The 27,703-nt window shown below is 34.0% G+C and overlaps 2 protein-coding genes across 6 annotated transcripts in view; one reads left to right on the top strand and one right to left on the bottom strand.

The window, feature by feature from the left end:
• Nucleotides 1–894: 894 nt before the first annotated feature.
• On the top strand, nt 895–8,269 carry LOC130010276 (uncharacterized). Its single transcript, XM_050560740.1, has 5 exons — nt 895–971; nt 1,781–2,099; nt 2,752–2,813; nt 5,106–5,231; nt 6,736–8,269. Exons 2-5 carry the CDS (start codon nt 1,841–1,843, stop codon nt 7,855–7,857), a joined length of 1,569 nt encoding a protein of 522 aa, XP_050416697.1. The 5' UTR covers nt 895–971; nt 1,781–1,840; the 3' UTR covers nt 7,858–8,269.
• Nucleotides 8,270–9,332: 1,063 nt separating this feature from the next.
• LOC126830353 (stromal interaction molecule 1) overlaps nt 9,333–27,703 on the bottom strand; it is a 68,859-nt gene continuing 50,488 nt past the window's right edge. For 2 of the 5 annotated variants that reach the window (XM_050560732.2, XM_050560733.2), the window contains 2 exons: nt 17,636–17,807; nt 9,333–17,005 (listed from right to left, as the gene is read on the bottom strand). In XM_050560732.2, the coding sequence (XP_050416689.1) occupies nt 16,693–17,005; nt 17,636–17,807 (485 nt within the window). In that variant the 3' untranslated portion in view covers nt 9,333–16,692. Of the gene's footprint in view, nt 17,006–17,635; nt 17,808–19,646; nt 19,737–25,206; nt 25,770–27,703 lie in introns of those variants that run through there. The other 3 variants (XM_050560731.2, XM_056103081.1, XM_050560734.2) reach the window with 3 other exon arrangements.

Raw genomic sequence — 27,703 nt, 5'->3', positions numbered from 1 at the left:
TTTCCAGATCTTTGTTTTTAAGAATCTCTACATATTAATTACCTGATACATTCTTCAGAGGTATTCGTATAGATCGTCTTGTAAGTCGTGCAGCTGTGCCCAATGCAATACCGAAATAAAATGAAATAAAGTCCCTGCGTTGGCCGAGAAAGTTCATCGGTGTTTTCCGACTTGGTTTCCCCTTGTCAGTGGTGCAGAAAGGAGGGCCTGACAAGGACAACTGTTTAGTCATTCGGATGGAACGAAAAACCACAGGTCCCAGGTATACATTGGCGTGCACGTAAAAGATACCCTTACAGTTGGAATTCGATATAAGAGAAAGCCAGAGTGCCACTGCCTGAGCAAAGTTCCCTCATAGCACACTGCATGGCGTATGCCCGTCTTCATTACATCAGTCGGAGCAGAACAGTAAGGCGTTCAACCCTATTTTATTACATTTCATAATTATATTTGTTCCAGTTTGTATAGTGAAATGAGTATTGATTTGCTGGTGATTTATCCAGAAATAGGTTATTATTTTTACACAAGCTTCATGACTATCGGTAATTCCAGTCCGAGTAGCGTCTGACCACCCCGCACTCTTCCCTAGCAAATCCACGGTTACTACTGGCTTGATACTCACACAATAGGGGACTCAAAATACATTTCTTTATATTTTATAATGGGCGGCAGTATATATTATGATTTATTTATGGATGTTACACTGTATCGAGTGACAACTCTGATTTCCCCAGCTGCTCTCAAAACTATTACACCATTCCGCAATACTAGCCATACATACGACTATTGAAGGATGGTGTGACGTTAGGTTTGAATGGAATTGACTTTTACGCCTTTGGTAATTGCAATCTGAACACTGTTATCACCTGAAGCAAGTGACGGTCACAGGTTGTACTAGCTATATCGAATACAGGATGTTAAACTCATTTCATGACGGGAGGCGAGTGCAGTATGGAACTTCTCTAAGAACGGTAAGAGTTTAAGATATCGCTATGGTCTGGTAAAACAAAGAATCATCTGTGAGATTTCATATCAAATAGAAAACTGTGTGGTTATTTCATTTTGAAGATTTGTCGGCATGGATTCTTGTGATGTCATAGTAGTCGAAAGGAAAGCGAATCTGGACGCTGAGTTAACATGATAAAAGGATTACCATATTTCGGGAATTACCCCCCAAAAGACATAATGTGTTTCATATATTAATTATGCATTATGCATTATTTACACAACGAGCTGACAGTCCTCCCTATAATACTTAATAATATATAATCAAAAAGGAATATGGCTGTTGTATGATATAGCGTAGATTGTTTATTATCATAGAAACGGTACTTGACAACCAAGGCTTAATCTCGATTATCCATTTTATTGTTACATTTTTAGATCTCGCGGATGTTTTAATCCATTTAAATCTGAACCATCCGATGTTCTAGCGAGTTGATTATAGGCTTGTCATGTGAATAGACGTCTAAACAATAGTTTATATAATAACATTAGAAGCCAAATTAAAGACCTGAAATAGGCAGATTTACCTCTTGAATACTTTAATGGCGAAAGATATCACATACTAGTGGATCTCAAGGTTTGGGCGGGCATCACGCTATTAAATAAGACACCACCAGTATTATTAGAGAGCTAAGCTAACGCTTATATTAGCTCTTACATAATGCATATTTAAGTAATAATAATGAATAATATAGTTTTGTGGATGACATTATGGTTCAAAATAGTTATCATAATATGTGGATTCACAGATATGACAGCCTTTCGCTCATTTCAGATAACCGAACGCAGCCCGAAGTCATCCACATTACAGTAAACAGATAATAAATAATATAATATGGCCAAGGGACTCTTGTCATCACGGTGTTTACCGTATCGTATTCTTGAATTAACTCTAATTTTGTGTATGTGTTGGGTATTATTTACTACCGTCTGTTGGACGTGGTTTTTATGGTCAAATTTTAAAGTTCCTTCACCAGCACATAATATTGTGACAGAGAATCCTAAAAGTATTTTAGAAATTCAACATGTCCCTAGTAAAGTGAATAGAAGTAACAGTCAAATTCCTGTATATATAGTAGAGGAGCACCATGAAGGTAGTTAATTTTAATTAGAAAAACGTATAGTTAAAGGAAACAATACCATAGTGTAATAATAAAAATCAAACAGCTGTAACATTGAGTTAATAGCCAGTGGCATTGATTTATTATGATTTGTGGGACTGGTGAACTTCGCATATGGTTAATAAGCTGCATGTTGGCGCTTTCAATATCTTCACATTAAAAGATAAATTCAATATCGCTTTTAAGTAAGACCACCGCATACAATTATGTGCTATATAAACTGGTTTTTAGTCAGTTGATCTGGCTTTGTCTCACAGACAAGGAGGCATCAAGCCTGGTTTTCACTTTTGAATTGTGGCTCCTACCGGTTTGACAGGTACAGTGTGTCTAATATTTCTTTGTGGAACCCCCCAAAAATGAATTTTACCACTTTTCAAGCTATTTTTCTCGTATAGTTAATATAATTAACCAAAGCATAGATTGGTAGTACACAATAAAAAAACCCACCAATTAGCAGTTGGAATTCAAAGAGCAGCTATGTTGCATATAAAAATATCGGTGGTTTAATCTCAAAAGAACCCTGCATAAGTAAAGTGTTGACGGGGTGTTAAACCAAATTGTTGGTACTGCCATTTTTAATTATGCGCTATTCTTTAAATGCTTCTTTATATTGTTATGCTTACAGTTCTGCCATATTGGTTTGGAGCTGCTAAACGCGGACTTATTTCTAAACGCGGCAACACACTGGTAAGACGATTTTAGTTTTAGAGATTTATTTATTTTGTAGTTTACTACAAAATGATTTTAGTACAAATGGTTCAATTTAGTTTCAATATGGGGTCTTTTAGCAGTGGGGGGGGGGGGGCCGGAGAAAGCCCACGAGCTTGGACAAGCGCCTCTACTCCTTGTCTTGTCACGTACAACCGTGGAATCGAAATCACGCCAGTTGACTCAATGACAGACCTTATGATACAAAACGCACACACTAACCATTCGGCTCTCGAACAGTAGGACGTTAAACCCCATTTCATTTCATTTCATTCGGCCCTCCAACTCCCCCCACCCCCCACCCCAAAAAAAACATAAAAGAGAATTTATAAAAAAAACCAAAAAAAACAAACAGGAACGCATGTTTCCCCTATAAATCCACAATTACTATCTTGTTCTGGATCACGACACAATATAAACATTTATTATGCATTTTGTTCGACATGGAGATGAGTGTGTAATTATTTTGGTAATATTGGTTGGATGTTTTATTATTATCATAAATTAAAGATTTTAAGAGATTGGGAGAGCTCATGATTATCATTGGCGGTCCCGTTGTAGATTTTTTTTTGTAAAATATGGCTTTAATTGCACTAGTAACACAACTATAACTCATTTTAGAGTGTTTACTCATAACGAGTAAAGTATAGATTATTTTAGCTTGTATACACTTAAAGACGTGTAAATGTTCAAAATATTACCAAGTACAAAATCTTAATTAATAATTCTTGATTCAGGTGAGGTGCATAAATAAATAAACCACATTATTCAGCCAAGATTATTCAGTGCATTGATTTTTCCTCATGATTTATATTCATTGTAATTTGATGCAGATAGTCTAATTGCCCAACAGCAGTTGAATTTGAATCAGTCTGATGGGTATTTGTCACTTTAATGTCATTGTAAAATGAAACACAGTAGCCGACGGTCTATATGAAATCTGGGTCGGGCTAAACGCACTATACTAATTATCATGGAAGTCGTTGGCTTGAAAAAAATATTCAACAAAACAAATTACACCCGTGTTGGTGTAATAATTAAAATGGAAGTGTAATTTGCAAGGGGATAATGCTTAATCTACACCCACGGGTGTAAACTATTTATATGTAACATTACACTGTCTGAGTGCACCAGGCAGGTTACACTACTGGAAGTGGCAACTAGTTTACACCCGAATTGGTGTAATGTTCTACACTAGTTGGGTGCTATCGGTTTACACCACTAAAGGCTAGGAGTTACCCCTATTTAGGTGGCAACTGGTGTAAACTTCCTTATTATTTTAACTGTGTGAGAAAGGTCCATCCTCTATTATCCCAGTGCTTCAAAGCGAGTTTGAAAATGAATTGGGCTCATCACGTTGCTGAAATATAATATGATTCATCCTCTTACAGTCCTAATGAATCCTATCAAGTTTTAAAACATCCTTTAAAAACAGTAGGCTCTATCACATCCGTAATGTTTCCGGAAAAGGAGGGTTGCATAATGCTGAAAATCTACAGGGTTCATCCTCGCTGATCTCAATGCTTCACACCAAATTTATTAATTTGATTCATCGTATCACGGTTCAAATTTGAATGACCAATTAAAAACTGATGCCATAACCACGTTCACAATGTTTTTGAAGAAGGGGTGATAGGTGTGACACGGAATGTCACGGAATGCTGAAAATCAATACCAAATTTGAAAGAAGTCCGTTAACAGAGTTCATTCTTTCCGATCTCAATGTTTCATAGTATGAGAAAGAGAGAGAGAGAGAGAGAGAGAGAGAGAGAGAGAGAGGGAGGAGAAATGGGGTTTAACGTCCACTCGACACAAACTAGGTCATTTCGGGGCTAACATAATGGTTTAATTTTTTATTTCAATAATTCGCTTGAGCATTGGGGTATTTAGCAGTGGGAGGAAACCGGAGGGCCCGGAGAAAACCCACGAGGTTGGACAGGCGACCATACTCCTTCGAAACCACGCCAGTAAACTCAATGACAGACCTTATGATACAGCGCGCACATGATAACCATTTGCCCCCCCCCCCCACACACACACACACACGCGCGCCCAAACCGCCCCTTCATAGTATGAAGTTCATACCAAATTTGAAAATAAATTGGGTTCATCACTCACAGAAAATTTTGAAGTCAGTTGTTGACAGATGAACAGAATGGCCGACGGATGGGATTAGCATCATTGCTGTTCCCACTCTTGTAGAACGCCCACTACCATCAAATAAATTAGTTGTACACCTAATGAACATTTTATTTCATACTTCCCTTGTAGGTTCATATTGATGCACATCCAGATTCAGCTCTGTCAGAACATCAGGACTGGATACCACCTTTTCGGTTTCCCGAGTCTGAAATGGAGATTTTTAAAATGATGCAGGAGAATGATGGCTTTATAATGGTAGGAGATTTTCGTGTTTTTTATTTTGTCAACAGGATAAATAATGGTGTATTCTAAAAAAATAAATAAAGTGGTAGTTAGACGTAGGCCACACTAAGTGGACAAACAAAACAAAGACGAAGGAGGATAGGCAGACAAATCAAAGGGCACATTTTGGTTAGATGGCACATGCTGCAGTCGATTTGGCCTATACCCGACCCATGACATACCCGACCCTGACACTTGGTTGAGGGATTATGATTAAGTCCTGAAGATGAATATAATTAGCAACAACCAAGAACTAAATAAACCACGTGTACATAAAATCAAGCATCAAAGGGGACTGACATTCCTTCTAAAGCGTAGTACCAAATTTCATTCCATTCTGGTCGCTATAATGAAGAAGTAGGCTATAAGAATAAACTGACACAGCCCAAGAACGATCACATTTCCATGAGTATTTGTATACCTCTTTCGAAATTCGAGTACACTTTTTCAGAAATGAGGACATTTTTTCAGAAATGAGGACATTTTTTCAGAAATGAGGACATTTTTTCAGAAGGAAGGACATTTTTCGTGAAAAATTGCACATAGCCATACACACACCGCTAAATCCTGGTAAGAAATCACATCAGATTCGAGCGTTATTAACAATTTTCGGTTTCTTTTGTGTTTGCATCAATGCGGGCAGAGTGGGCACGCCTCGGTAAAGAAGACGGGCAGATGTCATTGAAATCCAACTGGAGAGAGTTCTTTTGCGTGTGCATCAACGAGTACACGATTGAACCTCGGTTATCCATGCCATAACCCTTTCCCTTGCCATGCCCATGTCCCGCATGTCTTGAGAATCTTTCTGGGCTAACACGAATATCGAATACAATGTTCCTTGTTAGTTGGCCAGCACCGTTCCTACTGAGCCGCCTTTGTTCCGACAGGTTGTACAACCTGAATATTTACAAAGACGCTCCAGATCTTCCAATGCCATTAACCAGCATCATGTGGCGATTCACCGTGTTGATGTAGCAAATGTGACAGATATCACGCGTTGACATAAACAAAGTATAGTTGTAGTATATCGGTGGCCCGGAAATAGCGAGTATACTATTTATAGTGAAATAATTCAAATAGTATTGTACCTATATCATTCTCATATCCCAGGTGGTACAATATGGTAGTTTGACTACTTCACTCCAAGCCTTTACCCGAGAGACTATTATTTCATCTTTTTAATAAAGTTCGTTTAAAAATATCGCTAAATGCTGACGCTAACACCTTGTATAAAAGTGTCAATAAAATCATTCAATGCGATGACATAATGTTTTAATAAATTTAGCTTACACATCTAGCACGAAATGAAATAAGGGACATGGGTGGCATATGTAGGAAGATGCACCTGTAAGAAAACACCTTGTTGAATTGAAGCACATCTAATATTTGCGAATTCTTAAACGCGCCATCTTTTAAAATGATAAATGTAAATAAGAACATATATAGTTGGTGAAAAATAAATTTATTATATTTTCAGAGTTCCGTGATTTCAGGTTTATTCAAACGTTGGATCTTCATTTGGTCGTCCTGGGATACGGATATGTTTCAAGAAATAGGGCATTACCTTAAAGTCGTTGTAGAACTAGGACGTTTTACAGATGCGCCACCCAACAGTTCCTTCCCGTTTTGTAGATGCATCAAGACTGGAATGTTCAAGCGGAACAAAGAGTGTGTACATGTTTCTGGGTATCGTGGTATGAATGAAACGGCTATAGAACCTTCTCAGTGTGATATAAAGTTTACTTACACAATGGAAGAATTAACAGAAAAAGAGGCATTAGAGCGCATTGAAAAGGGCGGCTGGCTTTCAAAGGACGAAAATATTGTTCTGGACATTGATGAGGATTTCTATGGTTGCGAAGCAGCTGTTCAACCCCTTTATGATGTGGAAATTTTTGAAGAAGAGCTGAACAAGATTAAAGAGCCTCTACATTATTTATTCTGTCCCCGAAATGCCATCGATGAACGAAGCTTTGATAAAATCTTCCATTTTATAACCTCACTGGTTGCAAAATTTACTCCATCAACTAAAAACGAAAAGCAGTTGAGGGCAGAGAGACTGCAATTTATTGACAAAGTCAGTGAAGAATTTTTACAAAATGTCAAAACCATGGGTGTGGAAGGTGGAATGTGCAGTAAAATAGATATTACGCGAACGGGCTATTTGCGACTTCTGCTGTTAAAATTGCTAAAGTTATCTGAAAAACAGATAAAGGCTTTGAGTGAGATCGGTCTGTGCTTAGTGATGACTCCTAACTCTGTTTTATACAATCCATTATATGGCATGAGAACATGTGATGGATATAATCGACCCGGCGAGTCAATGGTATTCTTCCACACACCCACAATAGAAGAAATAAACCAAAGAACTAAAGATCTTAAGCAGATATTCAGCGGAATCCCCGATCCAAAGATTGTTACTATATGTAGATCCATGCGTGACGGATATACTCCGAGAAAATTCTTCCACAAGATTGAATCTGATGTTCTCGAGTCGCTTGAACAAGGGTATTCGAGAATACATAGGGACGGAATTCATTACGATTCACAGTTATTAGGTGGTAGAAATGGTTGGCCGGATAGACACAAACCTTTATAGACATTTAATTCATTACATGTGCTTTTTATGTGTAAATCATTATAGCTTTTGGAGACCATCACCAATGCATCCCTGAATTACACAACTTTCAGTGAGTTTCAGCGGACGATCAAAAAATATGTTTTAACAAAATGAGACCTGGGCTTTGAATTTATTACATTTATTGTCTAGTTGATAGGAATAATGCTTCTTACACGAATAGATTTCATTGGGTGTGCGTGACTTACTTCGATTAACACCTTGCATTTCGATTTGATCCCGACTCTGCCAGAGATGGGAGCCATGACCCAAGACAAGTAATTGTGGTGGCATTAGGGTCATAACGTGACAGGAATATATACAGATGTTAATAGATAGTAGGTTGGTTTATGAGATGTAAATCAGAAAATAATAAATTAAATTTCAAGTTCAATTGATGCAAGTGCGATTGTAGTTATAAAAGGTTTCTTACGAAAACAGGGATGATGTAGATATATACTAAACAGCAAAAAAAAAAATGTCAGTACGATTTCAAAATCAGAGAGGCACTTTAATCAAATCATTCTAGAAAAGCAATTTTTTGTGAACAGTATGTTGATACATTAGTGATTAATTCATCACAATTCCAAGACATTACGAAAAGGTGTATAGTCTGTACACAGTCTATACATCAGTATCTGGAGTGTCAATAACAGCAGCGCAGCGTCTGTACATGGAGTGGACCAGACGATTGATGAACGCCATTGGCACCTAGAACCACACTCCCAGAAAAGCCTGGCGCAACCCATCGTCTGTGTTTGGTTTCGGTACAACGTTATTAAATCTCCTCTGAATTTCATCACACCGATGTTCAATACGGTTTAAGTCCGGACTAAGGGCTGGTCAGTGCATAACGTTGACACCGTTCTTCTGTAGGAAGTGTGGGCACGGCGTTGTCGTGCTGGAAAAGGTTGTTTCGATAACGTGCGAAATATGGTATGACGTGGGGTCTGAGAGCTTGATCACCAAGATTTTGGAACCCCGCAGGACCCACTCTCTGGTTCAGGCCTATTCCACCCGAAACCATTATGCTTGGGCCGCCCCATGAGTCTCGTTCCATGACACATTGGTCAGAATAACGCTGGCCACGTCGACGCCATATTCTGGTCCTGCCATCTGTAGTTGATACGCAATGCCGACTCTCATCTGTGAACAGAACAGTTCTCCATTTCCTGTGTCGCCAGTTCTGGTGTTGTCGGGCAAACTGTAGACGTTCCGGTAAGGTCTACGGCAATGGATGTTCTCTCTGGTGAGACGTCGGCGCACTGTATCGGTACTGATGGGTCTTCCGCGTGTTCCCACTGTCTGACGTGCTGGCTCAGATGCCTGTGTGAAGGGATTCTGCCCTTGCTCTCGCACACAAACTCGCGACACCGGCACTGCATACCTGACTTCCGATGTCCCCTTTATGATGTTATTTGAACAGAAATCAAATTCTTAATAACACACACACAAAATAAAATCTTGGTAACTGCTTTTATTCTTATGAGTTGTATTTAAAGAGAAAAGATGTAAAAGAAAAGATTAATGGAATGGCGCCAAGTTTTCTCTCAAGACGCTGTTGTCGCTTTTTATATTTCATACATAATATCACTTTATTCTCTTATAGTTACATATAATATCTTGTAGAAAAATAATAGATTTGTGCTTTTAACAGAATAATAAAAGGGTTTTCCAGTTTTAATATCATATATATATATTTTCTTATAAAAACAAAGCAATAGGCCTATATACATTGCCGTGAAAACAAGTTTTTGAGAGAGAGACAGAGAAAGAGAGAGAGATGGGATTTAACGTCCACTCGACACAAACTAGGTCACTTCGGAACTAACATATAGTTCAATTTTATTTTAGTAATTTGCTTGCGCGTGGGAGGAAGCCGGGGGACCCGGAGAAAACCCACGAGGTTGGACAGGCGACCTCACTCCTTGTCACGTACAACCGGGGAATCGAAACCATGCCAGTTGACTCAATGACAGACCTTATGATATGCTTTGGAAGCTACAGAGATTGACATTCTGTTTAGTTTTTTTTTGATAATCGAAACTATGAAATACTACCAGTGTACATGCTATAAGGTGCATAACAAATAGTACCAGAAGTTCAATTATGTTCCACAAAGATATCTTGAATTGTATACCAAAATCTGTTTTCATGGAAACACAAATTTAAAATTCCGAGAAATTAATTAACAAAAAGCAAAACTACTATACTAGTATGATATGTGTGGAAGGTTTCGTGCTATACTCTGGAAACAAAAACGGGGACAGACGGACGGACCCCATTTCAGTATCTTTCCCATAACTTCGTCTGGCGATGGATAACAAAGTAGTGGGGCATATTCTTCTAATAACAAACAATAAGAAGTCATGATGATATTATATTTTTAAACAAACAAAAAGTAATAATTGTTGCAGTAATAATATAGTACTTATTGTTGATCTTAATATTTTAAAGAACAGCAATTGTGTAACTTGTGTTCCCTTTTTGGCATAATATATACTGAGACGCAATGAACATGCTGGGCATGCTGAAAATCACGATGTTATAAAAAGTGGTTGGTTCAAGAAGGCATAAGCAACACATTTCCCGTCATCACCAAACTGCAAAATAACGGGAAACTGCATTGCGAGCAGAGAAGGATCTTACAAGCAGGATTCTCTCCTTCATGGGGTGACGCTGAACGGCGCGCGTGTCTGCTAAAGTAGCCCATTACTGCCTTGATTTTTAGCCCTTGTATCCACGTTTCACTGCAAAGTTAAGTTGTTATGTCTTCTTGGAATATTGTCGATTTCCCTGTGTCGGTAATATCCAGCCAACTGCCAAAAATCATAATTCAACTGCATTATTTCTGGCAAGCACGTTTAGTCAAATTAGTAATGGGTTGTCACTGGGTCTCAGTACAATTTTGGCACTCAAAGTTAACTAGCACAGCAATAACTGATAATAACAGAAAGCAATTTAGTCTTTTAACACATATTTGTTTTGGTAAAAAAAAACCAAACATATTAAAGTAGCTTATAACTCCTCTTTCCCAGTTGCAAGATCCGAGTTCGAATTTCCATTTATTGATCTTTGACATAATGGGCCACCATTATAAGATCGTGTTTAAAGAGCTGAACTTATCGAGTTCACCAGAGTTTAATATATTTCATGTGTAATAATAATAATAATAATAAATATTTAGCGGTAAAATAAATTGGGTAGGCCTAGACTATAAATGGTCATAGGTTATTAACGTTATACAAGTAACTTGGTCGCCATGAATTGCATTGTCTAAATCTGAGCATCTACATCAATGAGAGATTTGTTAAAAGAGATGGTGAAGAAACAGAAAAAAGATAATAAAAATAACAATATAATAGAATTATTATATACGACAGAATTATTGAATCAAAGATGAAAAATATTCAATAACAAATAGGTGAGTAAAAATTTTGCAAAAAAAAGCTGAAAAATTATGTACACTTAACAATATATTTTATGTATAATATATTTTATAACAATTTAAGCATATCAAAAATATCCTCTTAATATAGATATGGAAGCAAGAAGGACAAACGTAGGTTGAATAGATCAAGAAATCACAATTAAAACAACTCTATACAAATTTAATTCCATTTTTACATAGAACTTGTAAGGGCAATAATATTACATGGACATGCATGTTAAAAAAAAGCCCAATTTGAATCCAATCATGCTATACATACGTTAAAATGGCTACACCTCTTTGACCTAGGTTTGACAATTTTATTGAAATTTATGTGTTGATATGCTTTGTGGGATAAAAATCTGTATTATTTCAAAATTTTATGTCATAGATGAAGCTAATCATTGATTGTGTTCACACAGTAAGCCAAAAATAGAACTAAAATTTGTAATGTTTACGACTTCCACTTTATCTTTCAAAACAAAAATGTATAACCAACTTTAACTTTCCAAACATATATTTGATTATATAAAACTTGTGCAATCACTAACCACACTGACATCAAATGACTTTTGACCTATATTAAAGAGGTTTAGCTGCTTTAACCATTCATTCAGAGTATGTGAAAGCTTACATTCTTACACAACAGAACAATTGCATGTAAGATTGGTTTAATTACAACAATTCACCCAAAATTTACTCTGCTGTCCCAAATTTGAACTGATAACACGCACCTCCTCCAGAGATGAGGAAATTTGTCACTTCTGTTTATTTACCCAGTTAATGTAGCAACTTTCATCCTTGTCTGAAAAAGTTATGTGTTATTAGGTTTAGCTTAAAACTGTTGACAATCCACATGAAATGTCTTGCAGTTATTTGTATTGTAGGCTTCCACTGCCACAAACTCGGCTCCCTAGAGGTTAAAACAAAAGTATGGAGCCCTAAATATTGAGGTTTTACTGAGAGTTTTATTTACCCTTTAATTTGTAAAAGGTGTATTTTCATTTTATTATTATTCATTGATAAGTTTATGTATACATCTTACATTAAAGATACATTATGTAAGATTTAGATAAAGAGCTTGCCATTCTTACCATTATAGTTCGAAAATAGATAATACAAAATGAATTTATTGAAAATTTCATTCAAATTGCTCCATCGCGAGCCAAGATATTAGCTTTTGACAGTTTGACAAGATGTGTGCATTAATTGCAACCAACACACTGGTTATTCGAAGCTTAGCCTCGATTCACCATTTTTAAATGAAATCAAAATATGGCTTAACCGTTCTAATCTACTTAATATTTGAGATATCCAATGGAATCGAGAGTTGATTATGGTCTTGTCATGTTAATAAAAGTCTAATTAATAGTTTATATAAAAATTTCAGGCCTAAAGAAAGACCTGCAATAGGCAGATTTAGTTCTTGCATAATGTATGTTTAAATATCCTATAATTTATATTAAAGATATGTGTTATCTGATATATGATCAAAGAGAACCCTCAATGCTACAAATACAGAAATACATACATTGAAATATATATCAAAAGCAGTCATGCACAGCCCCGAGATTTATTATTTCCACAGTTACACATATCAATAATCAAAACTAATTGATTTTTGCTTTACTGATGTGAGTTTGAAGTTTACATATTTTATCAATTATTTTATTACCACTGAGGTAGACTGAATGACTGACATATTTCATAACATCAAATCTAAGTAAGGTTTTCTATATTTATAACTTATACAGGACTTTTTTTCCAATTTCAATAAAAAAAAGTACAAATTAGAAACTACCCTATTACCACATATAAAACGATGTTAGACAACCTAAGATATCTTTTCATTGATGTGTAACATAGGAGACCAGATTTATAGTACATAAAGTGAGGGCCTCCATATTCTATATGTAGAACACATATTTCAGGGGAAACCCCAGCCCCAAATTAGACCAGATTCGAAAACAACAATCTAGAATAAAATATGCAGTGACACTCACAAAGAAACATGAAATGCAATATATGCTTTTAAAGCAAAACAGGTTTTGAAATTTGAGCGTCTGATAAGGTTATTCTGCTTGTTGTGTATTTTCAGTTCCTGGTGTAAATAACCTATCTCTTAACCAGTTTGACACAGGATTTTTTTTTCCGGCCCTGACCCCTCTAATGACTTGTTCACATTGAAGAATAGTTTAATTAGTTTTAACTGGTTTTCCTTGTGGTGGTAGGTAAAGCATAATATAATGACTAACTCATAAAGAGAGAAAAAAAACCCACCAAAAAACATATTTGTGCCCAATATCATGATACAAAAATTTGGGGGGGGGGGGGGCAGATTACCAAAAAATAGTCTAACACTATGCTCAATACATGTACACAAATGAAAATTTAGAGAAAACAAATTAATTAATCTAAAATTAAAACAATCAAGGAAAAATTAATATATTAATATAGTGATAGGAAAGGATTGGGGAGCCTACATTTTTACAAGGTCTCATAAACAAAATTATTCAAGATATAAATGTATCTACATGCATGTAGTCTATAGGTGATAATTCAACAGTATCTATGTAGTCTATAGGTGATAATTCAACAGTATCTATGTAGTCTACAGGTGAAAATTCACAGTATCTATGTAGTCTATAGGTGATAATTCAACAGTAATACATAGTAAATGAGATTCTACATACATAGATGTATCACACTGGTTAAATATCTATTAGGAAAGAAATAGGAGGCAGTACTTAAAATAAAAACCCAAGATAACAATAAATGTATATTCTAATAGTGCCATGAACTAAATACATCAAACAAAGATCCTATAATATACACATCAATTACAATACACTTATATACAATTTGTTTATTAAACAATGATATGAAGTTTTTGATAATTTAATAACATATATTGCAATAACAATTCATACAATTATACAGTTTATACAGAAACTAATTATTAGTCATCTTGACTAGTCAAATTTTAGTCAATTAGACCTCATGAGGAGGCAAAGGTTACATAAATATTCAAAGAAAACTTGAGAATAAACAATTGTGCATAATAACTACTACAATAACATTAATGAATTATTATAAAAAATAGACTACTTAAAGATATTATATTATTTAAAAAAAATATCAGGCCCATAATTTCAACCAAAATACAGCATGAAATTCATTTGTAATTTATGAATACAGTATATTTTGTGAAAGAATAATATGGATTATATAACATCAATGATGGCATAAAGAAGATGTGACTAGTCAAAATGCTATACTGAAATGTACACGTCATAATACACAATATTTTTAACTATTCTAAATATACAACATCTAACCGTATTTTACAATAAAAACCTTGATTACAAGTGCTATATCTGGGACTTGAAAACAAAAGAGGCAGTAACGTCAGGCTTAGACAGAATTCACTTTCCCTAATGTCACTATGGGGCATAACATGCATCTTCTGAGAACACAAGTAATATAATTTAATAAACCTGATGAACTCATCCGTCGACCGTCATTCATTTCAAACAATTGAATTTCTCAGAACTAATAAAGCAAGGTGCAGTACCATTTGGCATTAATAATGCCCCTACAACCTTTCATAGCCACAGTTGTAATGAAAATGAATTATGTAAACCAATAACAAAAAGCATAACTAAACACACACAAAAAATATCACAAGACATAAATGAAAAAAGGAATTTATGCTTGGGTACCATTACAAATTATTTACATCACTTATATTTATACATTAGTCAGCTATGATACAAATATCACAAACAAAGCTTAATATTATTCCAAGGAATTTTTTGTATTAGATACAATGGGGGACCCTTTGTTTTATAAAACACAGAAATGAAACCATTTTAAATACAATGTTCATTGTATAGATTAACTGATACTTTTTTTAAAAAAAACACACAAAAAAACCTGAATCATATGGCATTTTTTCTTAAACTAAAAATCGTTCAACATATTACTCATTTTTCTCAAACAAGATTGTTCACCAACAAACTTGTGAGAAGAATAAACAGAAAAATGGATGACATTCTCTGCATGCATACAAAAGATGCATAATTCAGTATTTTTATGAACACAAGAAACAGCTTTAGTTTCGTTTGTGTGTTTTTATTTAGTCTACAAAATACCACCCTCGAGTTATAAAATCTGTTTCTTAGCTTTGACAATCAGTACATGTATCTAAATTTAAAGCACTCTGCTACTTCACAAACATGCCTAAAACATGTGGATTATTAGGACAATAATTTTGTAAATTTATTAAGAATGAATCAAGTAATTCAGCACATCAAGGTGGGTAGTTTATAATATAATCATCGATTTAAAAATATATCCAAACTTTGAAGAAAAATTTATATATATCATGTCTTAAATTTTATTTCAATAATTTGGTCATTAGAAAGATCCTTCTTTGAAATGTTTAAACTTTAGACAGTCTAACAGATTAATCAATTGTGTACCTGGAAACAATCAATATTTCAACTACAAAGCAAAGAGGAGAATTGCACCCCAGCGGAAGACAAGACGAAACAACAAATCTATATACTATTCTGGAGGCAATGGCTAACAAATTCCAATTCCACACCACACTCAACATGGAAAAAGTTATTAAAATCAACCAATAATAATAGCAGTGATGAAAGCTACAGTGTGAACATCCAATACATTTGTCCTGATTCAAGAATACTGTAAAATTCTTAAGGGAGCTGTCAATAAATTTATTACGAAGGTATACACTGCTTGGGTCATGGGTTTTGTCAGGTTTGTTATAAATCGGCGACCACAACACTAAAAATACATCCACTCAAATCAGAGTTACATACGTGTTTAAAAAGCTTGATTCTTATTTGTCAAATATTGTACTGTGCAATGGTTTTCATATCCATTTTTAATAAACAATTTTATGGGACTATTTTGGGGTATATCTTACTACAATATCATTACACTAGAGCTTCACTATAATGCTGACACAGGGGTCCCCTATTTATTATACATGTACTAAAGGGCTTCACTGCAACACTGTCAGGAGCCAAGTCAACCTTCGCCTTATTCAGGAACATTTCAAGTGTTAAAATCTTTTCCAACTAATTGCAATATTTTTCTATAATTTTGCTTTGGTTTTGCTTTGCGTAGATGTATCAGGAAATAAATACTGTAGTTGCTACACAAGTTCAGTTGTTACGGGTATCCTTAAATGAAAACTTGCGTTGATGTGATAATCTCTGTGATATTTGTTTTGGTTGATTATGATAACCTTACAAGGCACAACATCATATCGATGACTTTTATTAATAATCAGGAAAGGACAATTTGGCTTTCATATAGGTGTTGATGAAGATTTCTACCACAATTATTTCAAAACATTATTTCTTCACTTTCGATTTAAACATTTTTAAAAATGTTGGTTTCTTTTTCTTATCTTTTTTAAGGGAATTATCTGAGTAAAGTGCAAGGTCTTCTGGAATTGGACTCGTAGACAAGTGTTTTAGAGCAGAGCTTGATTGACTGCGCTTATCTGTTAAACTTGTCAAACTAGACTCAGATGCCGAGGATGCTAAATCGTAAGATTGAGAATGTTTGAGAGCCTTTCCATGACTAGGCACAAAGTTTGATGATCCATTATTATGATAATTAGCTACCATCTGTCCAATCAGATCTGGCTGTGGAGATGGAGTACTGAAATAAAAAAATAAACAAATTATATAATATCTATAAAATAAGTGTTTCTGGTTTATTGTCTTGCCCTTTACAATAAACACACTTTACCTGAACATCTCTTACCACCTTCTAAGAAAAGAAAGAAGCACAGGTACGTTTCACTAACAGAATAAGTAAGACAATTGGATAACTTTACTTGATAAATTCATAATCCCCCACAAACCCAATCCAAATTCCCCGAAACTCTGAGTTCCTTATGATGTGTTTAAGAGTTGGGTAAAAATTTTAAGAATGTAAATTATCTTTTTTATTAATGTTTAGCTAGCACATATATAATACAAGGTACAGGAGTGATTAGAATCAAAAGGTTTTGTTTAATCAGTGTTTACTCTGGTTCTATCTCAGCTATACCAATGACAGATCCGGGTTAGTTTTTTTGTTATTATATTTAGTTATGCAATAAATAGCTGGATAACAAAATCTCATACAGGATAAATACAAAGCAATACTTAAATAAGCTAAAAAATAATATGAGTAAAACCTAGTTAAAGGCATTCTCCATACTTTTGGATACATTTTTAATTTTTTTTATTGTTTGCTATTAAGACTTGTATGTACCTCCTAGATTTACATGAAGAGTCAACTCACTTGTCTCCCAAATTAAATAAAACAGGTCCATGGCCATTATTAGGACTAGCAGATTCAGGTGTCATGGAGGTTCCGTTCGTGTGATTGACTCGACTTAATCCAACGCGACTTAAAGATCCTTGGCTACCCATTCCATGCTTTTTATGCGACTGTAGACCAATAGTGTGATGACCTTTAAAAAGAAGTTGAATCATTAAAAAAAAATTGCAAGTTGAAATTCATACTGAAGTTATAAATAGGATTGATGAAGCATTAAAGCCAAGTGAAATTCATACTGAAATTGTAAATAGGATTGATGAAAGGCAAGTGGAATTCATACTGAAATTTCAAATAGGATTTTGCAGGTCAAGTGTAATTTGAACTCTAATCCGCTCTGTTCTCCTAGTAACAAGGGACTTGCTGAACATGAAAGCTGTGGATGATATTTCACAGTTACGAGTTCAGATCACCAATCGTCTTTTGACCAGAATGAAAATGATGACAGCACTAACATTAAATGTGTCCACACTATTTTCGGACTAACTCAAGCAATGGAAACTTGAGGCTAAAGAGATAAAAGAGAATCCAAATATATGGGTATCCCATGACATGTCACATTACGATAACCCACAAACAGCCCAAGTAGATCTGCTGTTCAAACAATACAATTTGTTGGCTTAGTGTAAAATGCCTTAAAGACCTGTGTGAGTAAAAATAATGAGAGCTGTTTATTATCCAACTGTATATCATATATAGATCTAAATAATAAAATTGCAAGAGCTCTTAGATTTGTGTTAAAATAAACAAAAAAAAATGACCATTTGATGTTTTAGGAAAATTCATATAGACACTATTTTACTAACATCAGAGTCCCTTAAGTTAAACTTTTTTGGACACATCTGGTGTTTATAATGCTGAAATATGATCAAATTCTAATAATATAATAATTCATATGGTACATCCATAACCCTAAATTATTAATCGAAGCATGCAGTAGCAGCATACCTCAAAAGACAATGGTTATAAATAATGCTAAACCAAGTCCAAATACAGGAGAGATTATTTTGTCATTCTAAAAAAAGAAAAACCCTGGAAATCATATCCGATGATTCGTCATTTGAAACGATGCTTGGTGTTAGTAATAAAAGAGGTATGAAAGAAAACATCCTTCGTGTGATATCATTGTTTATAATTAGGCCGTGTCTATGATTATATGTATATAAATAATAGTATTATATCATTAACATAAGACAGACAAAGATTGAATTCGATCAGGGCTCTCGTTTCTCTCCTATTTGCCAATCCTAATTATCTAAAAGTCTACACAAGAACATTCTTTTCTCCACAGGTCAAAAATGAAAATAACTGAACCAAAAGAAATAACAAAATATTCACTAAAAGACAGCCATTTGGATGGCCAACATTTCTGGCCAATCACTGGTGAACAAAATTTTGTAATTTTTAATGACTAATATGAGACTAGAACCCTGATGTACTGTAGACATGACATAAATAATCTGAAAATAACACATCGAAATAATAACTCAAATCTAACAAAATTAAAATAAAAATATATCACAGAAAAACACCATACTTTCTGCTATCTTTAGCTAGAAACTATTTTTTATACTCTGAAAAAATCACACTACTGAATTGCTGACTAACTCAATTCAATTTTTAACCAGACTCGCCAGACTCATATCTTTTGGCAATTCTTGGTTACCGGTACATAAAAATATTTTGCTGTGCTTACAGAAAATATGTATTCCCAATGTAAAATAAATGAGGGACAATGTACAGTACACATCATGTCTTTTTAATCTGGATTTGAGATTCATGCTAGCATGAGGTGCCCAATAACATTGGAAAATAAGGCTATAAGAGAAATCATTCAAAATCATAAAAAAAAAAAAGAACCAGCGTAAGAAGTTGTATCTTTATGTATCAAGCAAGCGTATGTGGGTTTCCAATTCTACAGTCACAAACAACTATATGGATTCTCTATGCCAAGGGGAGGTAACACACATCTTACTTTTAGAACGAGTGGTTTTATACTTTGGAGGAGTTAAAATGTCTCCACATAGAGATTGAGAACGAAATTTATTACACTTTCTGTCTGTCACTGAAAGATAAAGATAATAAACTGACATACATTGACAAAGAAATTTCTACTCCATATTAAACTTTACAAATAAAATAATAATTTCTATTATTTAAAGTCTCTTTGTGACATTTTTGGGGAAAATATTAAAATTTCCCAGCTTTATCCACGTTAAAATCTACTTAAATTGATTATTGGACATCGGATTAAGAAGAGACCCATCACAAGATTGTAGCAAAGATTACAGACGGTGCTGGTATGTGCTCATATCCCGTTTACATCGTCTCCATTTTCAATTCATCATAAATCCAAATGAAAAACTGATATTCCTATTAGAGATTCATCTCTGACAATACTGTAGTTTCAAATGACATTCAGAGACTTCAATTCAAAACAAATTTGATGTAGTTGTATAGAACGTATTTCGTGTAGTGCTGTATGAAAAAATAAAACAAAAAAAAAAACCAAAAAATAAATGTAAATTTGTACACGTCAAGTGTATTTTTGATTACACCAAATCATTCTAACTCTTTCTCCAATGTTTAGTGGCGGCTATTGCTTAATGGATGTCAATCTGGGCTGTAGTCAGAAAAAATATGTTCATTTACTGGGGATTAAAAAAAGAATCAAGGGAAAATTTTGCTTCCTTTCATGATTGAGAAAAAAAGAACATGGGAAGCTAAACCTCTTTGATCTGTCCATCAATCCTTCAAGGGAGTATAAAATCGGAAAATCACAAAGATAATTCCTAGAGATAAGAGTTGGAATGATTTGGACATGGTTTTGACATCAATGACATTTAATAAAACTGTTAAATGAAAACTTAGATTGACAGTGAAAGCTTTAAAATTCAAAACAAAACAGCCAAACATATCCCAAAGCTCTGTGCACTTTGTAATGAAACTGTACAATTGCTTTCTACATGCCTCATGTTCTACACATAACTAACAGATCCAGATTGGATCATCAACCATTCTTCCACCTCGAACTGTTATTATATAATCTTGCCAGACATAATTTAAAAAAATAACTGTATTTGTAAAATCGGTAGAAAAATGTTTCATGCTGCTTTGTTTTGGACGATTTTCAGTCAATCGTGTGCAGAACATGAGGTACATAGAAAGTGTTATGCTGTGTTTCTGCATAATAAATAAAAAGCTTTACTAACAATCAGCAGAAACTTGAATGAAAAATAAAATGTTAGATGAAATATGATGCTTTGAATACTCAAAAAATAAAAATGCTTTCAGGCGCATGACATGCATTGGCCACTGAACAATAAAGCTATACAAAATGCTAAATGATTTGATTATGTCGAAGATGAACCAGCGGCTGCCAGGCAGGATACGCCCACATTTTCGAGAGATGGATAGAGAACAAGCTAAAAAGAAAGTGATTTTTCGTACAATCAGAGGCCATAATTCAGGAAGTTACGGTCCGATATGCGCGAATATCGAAAGGAACCGAGATCTTTGGGTTATAAACTTACATATCAAGTTTCAACATAATCGGATAAAAATTGTGACCTCTATAGGTTCCACAACCTTGATATACCATATTTTTACGCTATTTGAGAACGAAGGGCGGCCATTTTGTCTGTCAGTTTTAGACCGATTTTTACGAAATTCGAACTCAGTCGTCCTTAAGGTCTAAAGGTGATATAATAATACGTTTTTTTAAATCGGATAAAAATTATGACCTCTATTAGTAAGTGCAGGGGGACTGCACCACACAAAATTTACACAAAGACAAATACACGGACAAGACATCATACTCAGGAAAACACAAACATACAGACAATTCAAAAAAAAAAAAAGAAAAAAAAAAAGAAGCTAAAATTGCGATTTTTCGTACAATCAGGGGCCATAATTCAGGAAGTTACGTTCCGATATGCGCGATAATCGAAAGGAACCAAGATCTTTGGGTTATAAACTTACATTTCAAGTTTCATCAAAATAGGATTAAAATTGTGACCTCTATAGGGTTCACAACCTTGATATACCATATTTTTAAGCTATTTGAGAACGAAGGGCGGCCATTTTGTCTGTCAGTTTTGGGCCGATTCTCACAAAATTCGAACTTAACCACCCTTAGGGTGTAACGGGGTTATAATAATACGTTTTTTTAAATCGGATAAAAATTATGACCTCTATAGGGTCCACAAGCTAAAAACACGATTTTTCGTACAATCAGGGGCCATAATTCAGGAATTTACGGTCCGATATGCGCGCGAATATCGAGAGGAACCATGATCTTTGGGTTATAAACTTACATTTCAAGTTTCAAAAACATCGGATAAAAATTATGACCTCTATAGGGTCCACAACCTTGATATACCATATTTTTACGCTATTTGAGAACGAGGGGCAGCCATTTTGTCTGTCAGTTTTGGGCCGATTTTCAGGAAATTCAAACTCAGTCGTCCTTAGGGTGTAACGGTGATATAATAATACGTTTTTTTTAAATCGGATAAAAATTTCATGTCCGACATTTTTTCCCGAAAATAAAGGGGCATAACTCTTACCGTAATTTAAGCAGACGTTTTCAAAACAGAGTTAAGAATCATGTGTCAACAAAATATATACAAATTCATATGTAAAAAAAAAAATAGGTGCACCTCGTTATATTTCATGTTTAAAACCCGTACGGTATTCAAATTTATGTCAATAATATTCCTACAAAATTACATGACATCGTAATACTATAGAATTGGCAGCGTGCCGACTGCTGCCGATCTGTTTCAAACTCCCCCAAAATTTACCGTATTTTTCGGGTCATACGTCGGTACATTTTTCAGCAAAGTCCGACATTCGTCTGATACTCCGTTTCGATTTATATACGGAAGGTAAAAAAATGACATCCCGAAATTTATTTGGCTGTAAACCGTAGTTAACGACGCCCTAATGAGCGAGTATAACCAACTTCTAAATAATTGCATTCGACTGTAGCACGCGCTATCGTCTAAAACAATTAACTACTTACGTCATTCCACTCGAAATATTCATCAACATTTCTTAGCGTGTTTATTTATTTATTTAAAGACATAAACCCCCTTCAAAATATGATCATAAATCCGACAATATGTTATCAAAATAGAATCTTTTCTCGAACATCAGGCGTATTGGATTCAGCATGTATACATCTCTTAATTTCACGTGTCTCGCGAGATTTGTACTTTCATTTTAATTATTGAACTCTATAAGCGCCATGTGTGTGAAATATCTTTAATTACCTTCGGCTTCCACCGAAAATATATCACAGACAAGTTATCGGATACAATGTATGTTGATTTGAGGTGTTATATACTATCAGGATATGTGACATATATGACTAATTTCTACGTGTTATTGTCCGACACAAAGGAGATTAAAACGTGAGACAATGGTCAATGGAGAAATCACGGTTTAATCAGATTAAGTTTCTAATCACTCTTATTGGATTGATATATCGTCCGACAAAGGAGAAGCAATGACTTCTGTTCAGGATTGATTTGATGAATTGTCCGATAAAGAATTAGTTCAGCCAATCAAGGCAGAATAGTAGTTAATCAAGGTAGGTGTGTAAGACGATATAACACGATAAATAGTCGATCACTTAATTACCTAATCAATCCAGCCTAATTATCAACGATAATCGGGTTGCACGGTAGTTATACACTCAGTACACTATATTAATTTTGGAATTTGAATATTATTCACCATGTCTTGATGTCTGATTGGGCATATTCCCGGTCGGACAATTTTGGGCGTTTTGAAAAAAGATTCGGACAAGTCCGGAATATATGGGTAAAATCCCATCACTGGTCCACAAGCTAAAAACGCAATTTTTCATACAATCAGGGGCCATAATTCAGGAAGTTACGGTCAGATATGCGTGAATATCGAAAGGACCCGAGATCTTTGGGATATAAACATACATTTCAAGTTTCAACAAAATCAGATAAAGATAGGTTGCCAGGCAACGAAACATACGCCCACAGCAGCTAAATCGTCTGGGCAGTCAACAAGAGTTGTCGCATATTTTTACTTTTTTCGGTAATGAAACATTTATAATACACTAAAATCTGATTAAGAGCAACAACTCAGAAAACCATTAGAATTTGTTTGGTTTTTATAAAGTTCTGCCCCATGCTAACGTTTTGTATACAAAACTTTTAATACTGTATCATGAATTTAGCTGTTCCAAGTCATAAAAATTCATTTAAAATCAATATACTTGTTCGTCTCAAGATCTTAAACTCTGTGTATCAATCTGCAGTCAATCGGATATTAACTTTGGCCTCTAGAGCGTCCACAAGATTTTTCAAAGGGATCAAGGGCCATAACTTTGGCAGTAATTATCAGAAATCTTTGAAAATCAATAGGATTCTTCGCCTGGTGACCTCAAACACTGTGTATAAATTTAAAGTCAATCAGATATTAACTTTAGCCTTTAGAGCATCCACAAGGTTTTTTGAAGTGATCAAGGGCCATAACTCTGGCAGTAATTATCGAAAATCACTGAAAATGAATAGACTTCTTCGCCTCGTGACCTCAAACACTGTGTATAAATTTAAAATCAATCTGATATTAACTTTGGCCTCTAGAGCGTCCACAAGATTCTTTGAAGTGATCAAGGGCCATAACTCTGGCAGTAATTATCGGAAATAGCTAAAAATCAATAGGCTTATTCGTCTCATGACCTAAAACACTGTGTATAAATTTAAAGTCAATCTGATATTAACTTTCGCCTCTAGAGCGTCCACAAGATTTTTTGAAGTGATCAAGGGCCTTAACTCTGGCAGTAATTATCGGAAATCGCTGAAAATCAATAGGCTTTTTCGTCTCATGGCCTTAAACACTGTATTTCAATGTGGGCGTATAAAAATTGTGACCTCTATAGGGCCCACAACCTTGATATACCATATTTTTACGCTATTTGAGAACGAACGGCGGCCATTTTGTCTGTCAGTTTTGGGCCGATTTTCACGAAATTCGAACTCAACCGTCCTTAGGGTTTAACGGTGATATAATAATACGTTTTTTTAAATCGGATAAAAATTATGACCTCTATAGGGTCCACAAGCTAAAAACGCGATTTTTCGTACAATCAGGGGCCATAATTCAGATAGTTATGTTCAGATATGCGCGTATATCTAAAGGAACCGAGATCTTTGGGTTATAATCATACATTTCAAGTTTAAAATAAATCGGATAAAAATTGTGACCTCTACAGTGTTCACAAGCTAAAAACATGATTTTTCGTACAATCAGGGGCCATAATCCATGAAGTTACAGTCCGATACATGCCAATATCGAAAGGAACCGAGATCTTAGGGTGATAAACCTATATTTTAAGTTTCATTGAAATCGGATAAAAATTGTCACCTGTAGACTGTTCACAAACAATTGTGGACGGACGGGGGCGACGACAATATACGTCCACATGAAAATGTGGGCGTATAAAAACAAGAGGTTCCATGGCATCAATTAAAAGGATTTGTGCATTTAAGATTGAGCTAAGTGAAGGCTTAAGACCATTTTATCATTGATTGTTACATGTATTTTCTTGATTAAATCAAACATTTTGAAAAACACCTCATAAATAAAAGTAAATTAAAGTATATTATCATCTCAACAATATTTTGTTAATATATATTTTGAAAAAATAAATTGAAAAATATCAAGATAATATGTTCTCTGCCCATGCACCACCCCAATGGGTCGAAGCAAATTCATTTGAACAAATATGAATGTTCATTATTTTCTAACATTCTCATCCATTCAAGTTATGATTAATTCATTTAATACAATTTCAAACAAATATGCATAGATAGGACAATTCTGTAATAATTAAATATGCATAGATAGGACAATTCAGTTATAATTATCAAGGAAATCAGTAGATATGACAGTTCAGTTTTAATAGGGAAAACATACAGTAGTTACCATTCTGGCTTTTTATTAATTCCACTTTGTAGATACAGAAAAAGAATAGGACAGTGATATATTTTTCGTAATCAAACAAGAAAAGAAAAATAAACAAAAGAATTTTAAAACTTATTCCTTCCTGTGCCTGTGCAAAATAAAAACAAAAGACAAAAATACATGTAATGATTCTTGCTGCTGACATCGACAACTCTTGAAAAGCTGAAATTGGACATATTTTGAATGTAACTGAAATAGTTTGTTTCAAAAAATAACATCTTACCGTACAATTTTGCTTCAATTTGCAACTGATGTTAGCATTTTAAATCCAAAATGTGTAATGAATTTATCGAAAATCTTAAATTATCTCGATGAAATAAGTTTTTCCATTAAAAAATTTTTTTATGTTTTTTTCTAATTCCATTAAAGATGCATTATGTAAGAATTTGCTAAAAAGCTGGCTGTTCTTGCCATAATAGTTAAAAAATAGATAATGAAAAATGGATATATTGAAAATTTCAGTATGTGAAGTAACGAATGTTCGAAGATTTGACCAAATGTAGCATAGATTGTTCATTATCGTAGCAATGGACACGATGTTCTAATCTACTTAAAATCGTTGCCATCAGATTGCCCAGAGAGTTGATTATGGGCTTGTCATGTTAATAAATGTTTAACAAATAATTTATATAATATTTGATGCCAAAATAAAAGATCTGCAATAAGTAGATTGAACTCTTACATAATGCATCTTTAAACCAAGAGTAGAATCTAAATATCAAACTGTTCAGTAACAATCAAAATAAATACACATGTGCTTCCACAACCAATATAGCGCAAACATTTAGCTGATTTCCCAGTTCAAACACAAAAAACATCAAATCCCAATTATATCTATATCCTAAAACATTGCTGAAATTACTTTTTGATGGTCAATTTTGTAGAAGATATTTCTAACTTTAATCTTTTGGATACAGATGGCTATGTTGTAAATCAGATGACTTTCACTTTTGTTTATGACCATTGTTAGATTTAAAATAGTTTTCATGGTTATTGTTTGGTTTTAAAATATTTGTTAGTTTTAAATTATTTTTTGGGTTATTGATTAGTTTTATGGTGATTGATAGTTATAAAATATTTTTATGGTCATTGTTTTTTTTTTTAAATATTTGTTCTGGTTACTGTTGAGTTTTAAAATATTTTTATGGTTAATTGTTATTTTTATTGTCATTGTTAGTTCTAAAATATTTTTATGGTCATTGTTATTTTTAAAATATTTGTTCTAGTTACTGTTGAATTTTAAAATATTTTTTATGGTCATTATCAGTTCTAAAATATTTGTATAGTCATTGTTCAATACTAAAATATTTGTATGGTGATCGTTCAATACTAAAATATTTTCATAATGCCTGTATAATACTACAGCATTTTTATGATCATTGTTTAAAACTAAAATATTTTCAAAACCATTTTTTAATTTTAAATTTTAATTTCCAGTATATCAGAATAATTAATAACTAATACTAACTACATGTATCAAATAAAACAAATCTAAAATATAGATGTTGATACTTTATTATGAAAGAAAGCGCATGAAGATTTTACTATTGAATAAAAGCTTCATTAACAGAAAACTAATAAAAGGTGTATAAAGCCTACAGTATTCTGTGTAAGAAAAAAATAAAAGATGGTATTTTTAGATCAATGATGCAAAGGCCACTGCAGATTTCATTTTTATCTTTCATAGCAGACATTCAATAGTTTCCTCACTGTTTATTCTGTTAGAATCCCTTTAACTTATAGTAAATTGAAATACGAAATGAAAACCTATTATATCTAAAAAAAAAAAAAAGATAAAAGTTCATAATAACACAACTTTATAGATTTACTACTACTTAGTTTAATACATGCAACGTTTCAATACTTTTACAGGTATCTTTAGTGTCTTTAAAGAACACTTTATCAACTTTCACTGTAATTAAATCTTATGGTTCAGACTCTTTATTCATCCATATATGAAATAAATTCTCATTGTTCAATTACACCAAGATGCACAAATAATACATGCTATCGGATGAGATA

This window comes from Patella vulgata, chromosome 8 (genome assembly GCF_932274485.2).
Source record: "Patella vulgata chromosome 8, xgPatVulg1.2, whole genome shotgun sequence".
NCBI lineage: Eukaryota > Metazoa > Mollusca > Gastropoda > Patellidae > Patella > Patella vulgata.
Note: the sequence above shows the minus strand (reverse complement) of the source record. Positions and strands in the feature narration are given on the sequence as shown.